General features: G+C 34.8%; 1 protein-coding gene across 2 annotated transcripts in view; it reads left to right on the top strand.

Moving 5' to 3' along the window:
- The first annotated feature begins 10,789 nt into the window (after positions 1-10,789).
- The window catches only part of LOC149576423 (K-stimulated pyrophosphate-energized sodium pump protein), a 199,921-nt gene continuing 195,904 nt past the window's right edge, over positions 10,790-14,806 (top strand). The window contains exon 1 of one of the 2 annotated variants that reach the window (XM_089817234.1): positions 10,790-11,264. In XM_089817234.1, the coding sequence (XP_089673360.1) occupies positions 11,187-11,264 (78 nt within the window). In that variant the 5' untranslated portion in view covers positions 10,790-11,186. The remainder of the gene's footprint in view (positions 11,265-14,806) is intronic. The other variant, XM_089817237.1, reaches the window with a different exon arrangement.

Raw genomic sequence — 14,806 nt, 5'->3', positions numbered from 1 at the left:
AACGAAGAGTACTAATTTGAAGGAACTAAAGTCACACTCAAGTATATCATCCAAAATGCCATAGTATCGATTTTCAGACTCTCGAAGATGTAAGTCGTTTCTAGATGAAATATTAGTCACTTGAAAGACTGCAGTTATTCCTGAATCACAAGTTTTCTTCGTGTCATCCAACACTTTGACATGAAATTTTTGACCATTACAAAACGTAGCCTTGTGGTGTTTAACCTACAATAATATGTGAAACATGTCAAAATTATTCTATCATGAGTTGATAAACATATGGGTGATTAATAAATTTGTATGTACCTAGAAAACTCTTAAACCACATGCTAAATCTATTTCCCTTTGTATAACATTGGAATCTCCATTACGATGAGCTTCTTTAACCAATGAAGATACACCTTCCCATGTTAATGTCTGACCAAAATATTGACATCATTCAATCCATACTGTCATCCAATCAAGATTGTTTTCAATATACAAATGTAGTGCATCCCACTCTTGAGCACCTGTACAAAAAAAAAATAGACAACTTGCAACCGATTTACTTTGAAGATTAAGAAATAATTTATTACAATAACATCTTATAATTTATTACCTCTCACTTTCCTCAATGTACCTTTCCCCATCAAGTACTCCCCTTCTAATTTTTTAAAAGGCTTGAGATCCCAAATGCGATCTACATGGATATTTGATGCAAACTTAAGAAGATATTCAGTAATGTACACCATAGTCTGGTATACCATATATCCCTCTACCATAGAACCCTCAGGATGTGCTCTTTGTCAAACCAAAGCCTTCAAAGATTTCAAGTGCCTCTCAACCATCCACATTGACCTAGTGTGTACAGGTCCACACAATTCAATCTCCTCAACTAGGTGTATGAGGTAGTGTTCCTGTGCATTGAAAAAAGTTGGAGGTAGACACTTTTGCATTTGACATAGTAAATGAGGAATTCTTCTCTTCCAATAGTTTATATCTTCTTTATGGATTTCTTTAGATGACAACCACCTACATTAAGAGATTCAAGTCACAAAAAATATATAGATACAAGACTTTACAAAATAATATACAATAGATTACATAGCAAGAAAAAAAAATCACGAATATAATAAATATATACAACAAATTGAACAGATATTACTGCTTACCTCATGTGTTTTCCAAGATTGTATATCACTTGTTTGATGTTATTATTGAAGGGCTCTGGGAGAGATAGAGGAAGTACGTACTACAGTAATTATAAATCAATCATTTCATTGTTTTCTAACATAACATAATGAACAATACATGTAGTTTATGAATATATTGTAAATATAGAACATAACTTACCTTGATGAAAGTATGCCAATCATGCGTTTTGAGCCCTGGTCCAAATTCACTTTTTTTTTATATGAGATTGTTTATGTTCACAGCAAATCTTGTGGGAAATCAAATTTTTCGTATGACTTTTTTTATGGCATCACTTTGTTGCTCCGTTAATAACCAAGGAAGGGAACTTATATTAATCTGATCTTTGTTGCTATTTGAGTGAATGAAATTCGTCAATGCATTATTGGATTCATGAATGTCATTACAAATTTTGACAATTTTTTCTTTGTCACGCCTTCCATCCAATATTTTCCATAATGTCTCTGTTATATTCTTTCCAATATGCATAGTATCAAACAAATGCACAATTTGTAAGTGCTTGTAGTAGGGCAACTTGCTAAATTGTCTGGGATAACTTTTTAGTCCCTTTGGAAGGTTGTCAGTACTCCCTTGACGACCTTCACAATCATCAATTACACAATTAGTAAACAAAAATCACAATAGAAATATATAAATTACAAACATAAACCATTAGGTGGAACAACATTACCTCGACGATTAATTCTATTATATTCCAACTTCCATAGGCGAGGTGTCATTATTCGTGGCTTTGATGTAGTCTCTTCTTTCTCATTGAAAAGACGTTTTTTCGTACTTTGATACTTATGATTCTTGTGGAGGAAGTGTCTACACTCATCAAACACCTACTTTCCTAAACTTTTTGAATGATGAAATTTCATCTTTGGACCACAAACTAGACATGCAAATTTTCCCTTTGTTTGAAGACCTACAAGATAATGATATAATTGGATTATTAAATATGTTGATTTTTATAATTAGAATTATTGTGCGCAACTTGAATTCACTATAACATACCAAAAAAATGTGTTAGCCCTGGGGCATCATGTATTGTCCATGCAAGTATTGTATGGAATTGAAATTATCTTTGTCCTATTGGTCTAGACACGTCATACATAGTGACACCGTTCAATAACTCCACCAACTCATCGATAAGAGGCTCAATATATACATTCATATCTTTAACTTGATATTTACCTACTTGAATGAACAATAACATTACATAATTATTGTGACCATTTTACTGCAAGATTTGTAAGTACATGTAAATTAATAACTATCAAATGATAAGATACCTAGAACAATCATTGCCAACATAATGTCCTCTTTATTGACATCCACGAAGGAATGTTATTGTTGATAACAAAAACAGGCCACACCGAGTAAACAGATCTCATCTCTCCAAATGGATTGACACCGTCCGTAGCCAATGAAAGCTTGAAATTATGAAGTTCTTCTTTGAAGTGTTGCCACTTTTCCTCTATGTGCGTAAATGCTGAACCATCCACATGGATTCGAATAATGTCATCTCAAATTCTATTGCGTGCATGATAATCCATAAATTGAGCCAAGCTACTACACCTAAATAATTGTCACATCCATAGAATAATGGGGATGTAACGAAGAACCTTTTGAGGCACCTTTTTTGTTAGTCGATCTATTCGATATCTACTCGTATGACATACAGGGCACTGTGTTGCAAATTCATGTTTTTTATAATATATAATATGATCATTGGGACAAGCATGTATTGCTTCATACTCCATTCCAATATCTTTCATAAAAATGGATAATTCTTGATATGAGCGAGGTAGAATACTTGATGGTGGTAACGATAACTCGCCTATCAATCTAGAGAAAAAAATATAAGTTGTTAATATAAACAATATTAGTGGTACATTATTCACCCTTTGTTAACTATAAAGACATATATGACATACCTTAACATACATGACATTGTTATGTTGGATAAACCATTCATAACCTTCAAGTTCAACAACAACAATATAGCAGTGAGAAGAGTTGTTTAGGAGTCTTTGTATAGGGGCTCGTATGCCTTCTCAAGTAGAGGTACATTGAGGCTATCATCATCATCATGATCAGATACGCTTGGACTAAATGTGTCATGGATCAATGTATTTATACCATCATCTTCAATTGTGTTTTTTGGCGCATGATCATCATCTTCCATGGGATCATTATCTTCACCTTGGATATTCACACCTCCATGTTCCTCCACTTCGAAAATCATATTCTTCGGATTGTTGTGGTTCATATCATGTACTTCCCTGGGGAGATCAATCTATATAAATTGATTAACATAAATAAACAATGATCATCAACTAATCATCAAGTGATTTCATATGTATATAAATTGTTAAAATGATATAATGAACAACTTACCAATGGATGATAGTCATGCCCTCCTTCAATGTGACCATTCTCCCTACAATGTCTCTTAACTGTTTTGATTAGCAATCTTCTACGGTTTAAGCGCTTACAAATTTTGCAAGGACAATAACATTTTCCATCACCTTTTCTTTTCAAGTTAGACCACAATCTATCGATTGTCTCCCTATTTTGTTCTTCACTTATATTATCTGACATGATCATTCTTCGCAGGAAGCAAAAATCGAGCTATGAAAACTTCGATCTACAACTTTTACAAACAAAGCAAAACTGTCGAAAGTACACAAATCTTCTTAGACCTAGCTAAATACTTTAATATTTTAAAATACTTTCTTTGACTTTATTCCTAAGACATTTAACCCAATCACCTTTTATAACATTCAGTCAATTGCTCTAGGCAAATTTGTGGATAAGATTATTTGTAAAACTTTGACCAGCTGCCTGAAGGTCTTATTTCAAGAGACCTTACAACATTAAGCCACTAAAAGCAATCTCAAAACATATAAGCTAAAAGTCTAGTGAAAATATACATTAAATTAAAAAATATACAATTTTCATACCCGAGCGCGTGGCTATAACTCATGTAACGACCTTCTTGCTTAGCTGTAGAAGCTCTCTAACAATCAAATTATACAAGCTACAAGGCCTAACAACAATTTCAAAACATATAAGCTACAAGGCAAGACATATTACATGACATGGCAAAAGGAACAAAATTTACAAGCTTTAGCAAGACATATTAAACAACATCATAGTGCTAGAGAGATCACAATTATATGAGTCAAACATAGTCATGAAAAAGCACATAAATTATCTGGTTATTGATTTGTTGACATATTTTTGTTGATAATGCTTTGTTATTATCTGATTCACAGATTTGATATATACTCATTGTTGCTGTTTAAATGCTATTTAAATGCATATATTTAATTACATTATTATTATGATGGTTTAAATGGTGATCAGATATGAAAGGCTCAATGTCCTAACATTTGAATATATAAGAATGATTACGCCGTCCAAATGCCCCTTTATTGTTATGTAAAGGGTGATGCTGATATCTTGGACTGGTGTGAATGATCTTTACAATAATATCTGAAAAAATAGGAGACTGTATTTTTAAATTTTAATTATTAGAATTTGACATTATTAATTTTAGGAAGATTTTTCAATTATTAATTCCATTCTTCAACATGCTTCTGAATTGTCATGTTGAAAGGCAATGGGTAGTGTGAAGCTATTTTTCCATTCGTTAAGTCTTAGTTCAGAATCTGGAGTTCTTAGAATTATTACCTCCATTTCAAATTCTTAAGACAGATCTAACCAAATTCTAATTGGATAATAATGAGTATTTAAATGTCATCTCTTATGTTCTAGACTATTTAGTGCTACAGCTTGCATTTGCTGGAAGACAAATTATAAATTTACATTGCTTAGTTTACTGATAGAGCATGCAAGATCTTGGTTTTTTATTTGACTTTTATATTGAGAGTGTCCCCTCAAGATTAATGAACAAAAGTCTAGAAGTAACATGTTGTTGACTGTTCACTAATATTGCAGGGCATTTTGGTATAGGCTTCAACCTACAGTATCCTTGATCTGCATCGAAAACAAAATTTTGCAAGCAAAAGCGCAACAATAACACTGTAAGTTTGGAGTTTCAGTTAAAATATCAAGTCTCTAGATTTCATGGAGCTCAAAGATTGATTAAATATGGATATGGAGGGTAGCCATTCTTCTAGTTGATTTCCTCACAGGTCCAAAAAGGTGTCTCCCACTGGTTATACTAAATTACAAACTTAATTGTAGCTCATCCTTTGGTACTCCAATTCATGACTTGTTGTAAATGGACAGTCTCTCAGACTTCTTGTCAATACTAGATCTAGTTGTCAGTCTCGTCATCTTGATTTCATTTCCAGGTTTATTTTCTTTCTTCATTGATTCAGAGCCTTGTTTATAAAGCATCAAGTTGAGAAAGACATCCATAATTAGCCATAGATCCTTAGATCAAATTGCCTTTGCACTCTCTTGAGTGTCCTCAAGGTGGGTCTTCAATTTGGATGGTCCTTGGATGCGTGCATTGCGTTATTCTCATGAAGAAGGGATTGGGAAGGAAAGGAGGAACATTAATGCTAATGTCAAATAGGATATGTGCTGGAAATATATTGAGTTGGGGACACACAGTTTCCCCCAATTTCAGTCTATCCTGGCAATATATTTAGATCACATCAATTCCTCCTTTGAGCATAGAGCTCGCTTTTTCTGTTAAGCCTTATAGATTTTCCATAACAAGTTTATTTGGGTAGACCATTGTTGACTTTAAAATAAATGAACTAAGGATTCTCATTGGGAAGTTGAAGCTATATTCTCAGCAGTTAAAAGTTGAGTCAAATATCAGTCACCAGTCCAAGATATCAGCATCACCCTTTATCATTGGTTAAAAATTGTTTAATTGGTGAGTAGCTACACTTAATGTGTGTTGTAGTGATGGTAGGTACCTGACATCAACTCCAACTAGCTTCACAAGTCTACCTGTGTCTATATCCCCGACAGTGGTTAGAGGAGATAGTCACATTGGCCCTTCATATTCTATAGGTATTATCGTTTCTGTTTGGGTCAATGTATCTTTGTTTAACTAATTGCATCTCTAATTAACGTATATAGGTAAAGTCCATATCAGTTTTATTAATTTCTAAAACTAGTTTTAGGCCATGAATGGCATTTTATTAACACTGCATTTTGTGCATTGTGATATGTTATCCCCATGTGAAGCATTGGGTATAATTGTTGTGGAATTTTCATTTCAGGTGCATTGGGATCTGAACTCTTAGTATAGAGGTCGATTGAGTGTGCATACGTGCATGATTGGACATTTGTCATTTTGAGGTTATATTCTTTGTGGTAATACACTTAAACTTTGCATGTGCTATTATATGGCTATGTGATGTGAAATGTACTTTGGATCACTTAGGGATTCATACTCTTGGCCGAGATGCCAATTGAGTATGCTTGCTGCACATTGCCTTTGCTTGTAAAAGGGGATCTATGCGATGTTGTGGATATTGTGATTTGGTATATTAATATATTGGGATATTTCTTGGTAATGTGAGATCTTATTGAGTTCCACCCTCTTGGCATGTTGGCCAATGGAGTCATGTTATTATATTGTGTGATCATCTTGGGACCTGCACTCTTGGTGAAGACCAATCAAGTCTTTTGAGTTTATATTGTTACCTTCTCTGAAAAGTTTAAGCCATAGGATTAGGTGCTTTGACTAGGTATGGAAAATAAAATAATAGAATCCATGAGCATGTTAGCACTTTCACAAGGCTATGATGACTTGTGAGGGTAGTTGTACGATTGAATCTACGAGCATGCTGTGGGTAGTTTCTCTAGGCTGTGGGTGACTTGTGAGGATAGTATGCATAATAGAATCCCTAAGCACGCCATACATGCTTTTACAAGGCTATGGGTGACTTATGAGGGCAATATGCATAATAGAATCCCCGAGCACACCATAATTGGTTTCTCAAGGCTATGGCTGAATTGTGAGGGTAGTTTCACAATTAAATCCCCAAGAATACCAAGAGTGCTACCTCAAGGCAATGGGTGACTTGTGAGGGTAGTTTCACAATTAAATCCACGAGCATAATACCATGAGCACTTCCTCAAGGCAATGGGTGACTTGTGAGGATAGTTGACACATGTATGGGCATGTGATGACATTCCCTATGCACTGTACTCAATCACTGAAGTCCTAGTAGTATGCATAGCACCTCTTGGGTATTGGTTGATTGAGTGTGTTTAGATATTGCATTGTAGTCATTGCTTCATGTTGTGTTGCTCCATGTTTTCTCTTAAATAAGCCTATGATTTATTTGCACTTTATATACATTGATTGGTGTGAGTATGCTTATACCTTCTTGTATGCCTTGTGTTCTTGTTTGGGCTATGTGACTATCTCCACAAGCATAGTGAGGCGGACCTAAGAGTACCACATGATTGAGTAGTGTGACAAGGCACTGTTGGGGACTGGTGTACAAGTATTAAATCAGATTTAGTGGCACCTACATGAGTTCCTTCTGCACCTCTCTCTCTCTCTCTCTCTTCCAATTTTAGTAAGAGTCATGCATGTATTCATGGATATTGTAATGTAGCAAATTGATGTATATGTATGTTGTTATACTCAAGTGATTTGGCCTTGACAATCATGTTATTGGACCCTAACTGAAGAGGATGTTATGTATTCAACCATATATATGTTGGAGTTAGCACAGTCTTGGGTGAATATTAACTCAGCTTGTGGGCAAGTTTGCTAGATTAATGTCTCCACCAATATTTCAACACATACATTAATCAGTGCCTCCAATTGGTAATTGGCACCTTCATCCCTACTGGTCTGATAACAGGCCATTTGTGTCAGGCAAAACAATGGAATGTGGGAATTTCATTACAATTGTTTAGTAGAGTGTCAGGTGACCCTTGGAAGTGTGTCAAGACTTCTACTTGTGCACAAGCACAAAGTGATAGTGATTTTTTGTTCATTTTTGTTCATGTTGTTAGCATTGTTGTCCTAATTTAAGTGTGTAATGATGCAATTGCTTTAAAAAAATCCCCTGCATATTTTATGCTTAGTTCCAAGGGTTCCTTGGCGAGACACTACATAGCCAATACAACCAAAATACTTTCAAATAGAAACTATTTAGTAACCAGGACAAAAAAATTCTTCTAATAGAGAACACTACATAGAACTAGATCTAAGACACTATCATGCATAGAACTGAATGTTATGGTTGTGATCTTCTTTTCAAATCTATGCAGCACAGAACATTATACTTATGTGTACAAACGCACTTCCTATATGCGATCCAAAGCTCGTATGTTATCAAGTGTGTCCAATGATGGGGAGAGACCTCCATGCAAGCAGAAGATCTGCAATGAAACAAAAGAAATTTTTTTTTTCTTATAGTAAGAACAAGTTTGTTGTGCTACACAGGGTACCAACAAAATAGTGTATAATATCTTTTTCTTTACCTAGCTTTCAATAAGGGCTGTCAGTGGCAAGTAATCAAAGAGATCTGTAAAATACTTCCATACATTGCATTTCCATATTTTCTTAGACATTCATCGTAAAATTCATACCTAAAATTGCAAGAAAACAAAATAATTCTTGAACACAGTCGAAAAATTAAGATAAATTACAAATAGATTGACAAATTTTGGTCACCTTTCTAATCTCCCCATTCAAATACTAATATTTTGCCTCCCATAATTTAGATATAGCCTCAAATGGAAAACAATGTACGTGTCTGCTTTAAGCATGAGCATGAATGTCTTATGACCTTAACTCCAATAAGCTACGTTGGCTTTAAACTCTTCTCACATTGATGCCCTATGCAACACAAAAATTTGCCAGCTTCTAAGCCAAAGATCTTTCTTAAAAAACAAAGATTCCATCTGATTTGCAAAAGCCCTTAAAACTACCAATGTCTGGAGATGTGGGGCATGGATTTCATTGATCACGGAATAATAATAATAATGATTGGAGAAAAAAGGATTCTAAGAGTAATGGGTTTGTTTGTTTTGCACCTTGCCATCATCCTCCTCCGAATGTTGCCTTGGCCCTTTCGTCGCAAAGATCCCCATAGAATAGTAGGGCAATCAAGCAGTTCGTAGATGCAAGTCTCTGCCCCTCTTAATGCCTTGAGTTGAGGGAGATAGATGGCTAGAATGAGAAGTCTGGTAGATGGCGATCAGGCTTTTGCATTGAGTCAACTGGCTGTTGAAGTCTCCTGCCTTTCCTTTCCGAAGAACCAAGATTGAATGAACGGTCCCTGTGTCGATTTCAAATGAGCAACGTTTTTTGGTTTTTTCTTTTTTCTCTTATATCCCATTAGCGTCGCAATTGTGACGTTTTCAGGTTATAATTAAAAAAAGGGCCAAAAACACATAACATTTTCTACCGTTGCAATTCCACTCCATATGTATTGGAGTTAGCATCGCAATTGCGACGTCGTCGGGCTAAAATTGAAAAAAAAAATTCAAAAACACATTACATTTGCTTGCCGTCGCAAATTGACCCCTAATGTATTAGTGACAAGCTTAAGAGAAATATTAAATAATTAAGAGCTTAAGCTATGGATAATAGGCCGAGTGATGAGCCAAATTTTATGCTTGCACAATGATTTTTTAGATAGGTTGCATATGTTCTATTTGATGAGAGAGTCAATCCAAAGCATGCAGGACATTATATGGAGGACATACTCACTTTTTAAGTTTCTAGTTTCTCTGAGATACTCTCACCAGTCACTTGGACCACAAGAATTTTCTTCCTCATTATCTGAGAATATTTTTGGAAAGTACATTTATTCATTTGCTAAGCATGAGGAAGAAGCCATGGAAACCCTTAGAACGATAGGAACTGTGCTTATCAAGTAGGTCTCTTGATGTTTGTAGATTCTAATTTCCATGACAACCCCATAAAAATTAAGTACATCCAATAAAAATAAATAAATTTACATTTAAATATTAATCTAATATAAATTTGTCTTCAAACATTAAAATTCAATAATTTTTGTTATGAAAAATTAATTAATAGAGTCATCTAACATTACTATAATCTAACAACCATTAAATAATATATGCTTTCCTCAAATAGACTATAAGGCAGGGTCCCATGGGAGGGGCTTGGGCTCTATTTTTGTGGAGCGAGTGGCTCCATGGTAATATTTTAGAGGGGGCTAATATTTTAATTGGAATATTTTACAAAATAGGAACTCCAAATTTTTAGCCCTCTCAATTTGAGCGGGTGAAAATGAGGTGGGGTTGGATTTAGCCCCACCAACTTAGGGAAGATTTTTGCCATTTGTCATCCTACTCTTCATTTTCCCACCAAAAATGAAATAATCCCACTAAACAAATTTATGAAGAAATATATATTTTTTATTTTCAAAATTAAAGAGACAAGCATTTTCTTTAATTTTAAAGATTAATTTTTAACGCAGATTGACATATAAATCCATAAGACCGTTTCCCTTTTTAAATATAGCACTCTACTTTTAAGAAAGTGGGTGCCCATAAGACCTCGCCTGAAATAGCTTTCGTTGCCATTTCTATCCTATCTTGAGTTGAACTTATGCCTTTATGCTCAACAGTTCATAGTCCACGGCTACTTCAAACGTATATCAGAGACATCGACCATAAGAAATTTATGTTCACCCATCCTTTATTTTCGGATTCCTAGATGGGCAATCGTCCTTTTTAGGGATTTGTCTCGGAAAAACTTTCCGGACACGCTTTAATTTTTAATAATTCAAAATGATAACGAAAGTTTCACATGCATAATTTAACAAACCGAAAGCTCATGGCAAAGGGCACACGGGTTGTTGCCGTTGGTGCACGCAACTAACAAAAAAACAAACAGACAGTGGTCTAGCGAATATTTAAAATACGAAAAAATGACCCACAAATTCTCGAGAGAAGATTACGGTTCTATAGTTCAAGGATTTTTGGTCGTGTATTGAATCTGGAGAAGGATCGAATTGGAGGGAAATTTGGGGGTTCGTTTGAATGCAGAGAAGATATAATTGCAGTTATCCGACTTCAAAATGTCACAGAGTTTGTCTGCCAGAAGATCTGCTTACCTCGATGCTCTGACTCAGCGGATTGAGCGGAAGCTCCAGAAGGTAAACTTCATATTTCCCGTGTGCAAAAGTTTGCTGCTTTATATTATTTTGAGACGATGAGTTTATTTGAGTGCCCTATATCTGTTAGCTGTTTTCGATTAGACTGAAGACACGTTCTATTTGATTGTTCTTTATATTCCTTGCTGTAATTTGGAAATCACGAGTCCATATGACTGCTTGTTTTATCTTTTATCTTTCTGTTTTGAGCAATTACGAAATCGACGGTCTATGTGAATGCTCTGTGATTGTACTGGATTGATCATAATGAACATGTTTTGGTGATTACTTTGGGTGTGTGGACTTTTCAGTTTACTGTTTTTTCTCTGTGAGGTTGGATTCCGAAATTGTTAAATGTGAATTTGGGGTAATGCAATTTTTATCAATATATTGTAATTAAATCTCTAATTTTGTCTAGGGAGACAATGCCTATTGTATACAGGTTTTAACGGGGGTTCATGCATAACTTGACATCCACTTTGGAAAACTTTTGAGTTCAAGTCCTTGTCAGGTCACAACCTCTCTGCATTTTGTTAGAGCTAAAAATATAGCACATAATGAAATTGGAATTATACAAAATACAGAGGAATTTTGATGTGAGAGATATGTCGTACATATCAAGATTATGATTATATAAATGACAATATAAGGTGGAATTTAGCTGCAAACATCTGTCGTGCAGGGTGGGACTTGGAATATATAAATCACAATATAAGTTAGAAATTAGCTTCAAAAGATCTATTTTTTTAAGTCAGAGATGAAACTCTTTCGTCACAGCACCTGTGATTCATCTCAGTGCTTGTGTTTTACCAATACATCCAAAAATCTTTTAGGGATGAAACAGTTGGATTTTAAAAATAAAAATAAAAAATTGTAGAAAAAGAGAAAAAAAAAACTACTTATTTTTTAAATTTAAAGATATTTCCATAGCATAGAGATGTAGAGAGCAAATAAAATAGAGAGTCTCATCTATTAACTGTAGAACATAGATGTAAACAAAAACATAACATTACCCTTGGAAGATAAAGAGCTTGATGAGCTAAGGGATTCTATAGTTAAAATGAACATTCTGGCGGATCAGGCTGTGGACCTGTTGAAGACTTTCTAGCTGTTCTTTGCTATCTTTTTTTTGATTTGTTTGCTGTGTCTGCTGTTTGCCCTTTTGTTGAGGGTTCTTTGGTTCTGGATGCTACTACTCTGGGTGTTGATGCACAGTTTCATTTGGACTTTTAATGCTTATATGCTTTGTTCTTTGTAAAAGGTTTTGGGTCCTATCAAAACCTTTTTTAACTTAATTAAAACATTACCCTTGAACTGCTGTTGCTGGGCACCGAATAAGAGCTGAAATGGGCACTCAAATGCTTGCAAACTTTTCTTCCCGCACTGCTAAAAAAGAGAGTTGAACATATGGGAAGTGTGGAATTTTCAGGCCATACAGCATGATGGAAGTGTGGCTAAATGGGTTTGACTGAATTGTGAGTTTTCGCTAAGTAACTGGCTAGTTATCCATGAGTCATAGGTGATTTAGTCAAAACACTTGGAGCTGAGTTTTAAAATTTTTTCATGTATACCTCTGACATGCTTGCGGCAATCCTACCACAAGGCCAATAGAACTGCTTTAATACTTAATTTGTTGCATGATTTACAATTCATACAAGGCTCTACACAGCCACATTCAATTTGATGCTGCTCTTTTCTACATGCAGTTGACTGAAATGTATGAAAACACTACTAACAGGGTTGAATTAAGGAGCCTAGCTGACTACTGTTATGCAGTCAATAATAAATATTTTCTCAAGTGTCAAAGAAGATACCAAACATCACATGCGATAGTGATCTGTTGATGTGAGTTCTGCTCCACTATAACATACATAATAAAAGACTTAGTAATCCAAGATGGAATGCCCAATCTCCAACTCTCTTTTGAATAAGGATGCTCATATGCTAAACAATGTAGATGACTTGCATGATCAAATGAGACATCCTCAAGGTTCTTATTGTGGACTTTGCTCAGTTTTGATGATGTGATATGTTGGTTATCACAAAGGGACTTACATTGTTCATTCAACGGATATCGACTTGACTTTAACTTCTTATAAACAAACTGCAAGGGAAAGGTTTTAGAAATCTAATCTACTTCTAAAATGCAAGAAATTGTGGATGTGTTTGTGACTCTATTAGACTTAGTTTAACCATCAACATCAACCAATCTATTGCAATCCTCTAAGGTAAATATAAGATGTTCAAATTACCACCATTCCATTAACACCATCCATCAATGCATATCAATGTGCAAGCAATAATCAAAGTTATGTTCATAAATATGCCATTTGACCACACAAGGCATACTTACAATTAGCAAGTAACTAGTGGTTTGGTCTAAGCAAGTTCTCTAGAGATGCATACAAAATATTGTCCATTCAACTAAACACTACTTTTGTTCAACATGAAATTAAACTCCTATTCTAAATGAGGAAATGAAGAAACCATGGAATACTTTGAAGTGTAACGTAAAATAAGGGACTCTTAATCAAAATGTGACGTAAAGAACAAGGGGGCATTAAGATGTATTAAGATTCAATGTACACTTGTAAGGAATTGAGATGTATATGTTAATTATTCCTTATTTTACTTATAACATTAGGGAAAGCGAAAGAGGGACACTACCCAAGATGAAAGAGGTTCCAATGCTGAATTTAAGTCATTTTCCAAGATGTATTACTCAAGGGATCTCTTTCTATATCCCTTTATTGTTGTGTTAATGATTGATTTGATTATGTGTTTATCTAGTTTAAGTAATTTGATCAATTGAGATGCAAGTAATGAAAAACACATAATAGCAAAGTACTTGAAAGGATCAAATCTGAGACATCAAATTAAGCACTATAAACTGACGAATGGCAAACAAAACTTACCTTGAGGATCAATAAGATGGATTACTTCAAATCTGAGAATCAGGTAGAAGACAGTGACAAAAACTAAAATGGATCGTGATCCAAGGCTTGGAAACCAATATCTGCAAAATCTGAGAATCGAAAGGGCTCTGGACAGGGACGACCTGGAGATCAAGGATGACATGGGTCAAGGACGAGGTTATCCTTGACTTGATTTGTACAAATTTCTGAGATTCAAAGCTTTGCTTGCAACTTGAAAATTTTGTTCTGAGATCCGAGTTCGCCACTCCGAAGACCTGTAAATATGCACTTGCACACAAGAAAAATGGTATTTTGTTGTGGGGAAGGGGCTTGCCTTGGTCATGTTGAGTATTGAGGGAGATTGTTGATGATAAGGGAGTTTGTTGGTTTGGAATTGTTGTTGGCGTGCAGGTCTTATCATAGATTTTGTCAATGATGTCAACATATGTTCATGAGTTTCAGAAAGGAGTTAGACATACTTGGATTTTGTATGTTATAGGCTATTGATCAGAATAGTAGGAACAAAGTATGATATTCTCGAGAATATGAGCTTGTATATGTGTTGCAGGATGAGTGTAGATCTTATGTCTACAGTCGCAACTCTTTATGTGATGGTTTGAGTGAATTACA

This window comes from Cupressus sempervirens, chromosome 1 (genome assembly GCF_028749045.1).
Source record: "Cupressus sempervirens isolate cs-2001-9-10 chromosome 1, ASM2874904v1, whole genome shotgun sequence".
Lineage (NCBI taxonomy): Eukaryota > Viridiplantae > Streptophyta > Pinopsida > Cupressales > Cupressaceae > Cupressus > Cupressus sempervirens.
The sequence above is the reverse complement of the archived record's forward strand: the minus strand, read 5'-3'. Positions and strand labels throughout refer to the sequence as shown.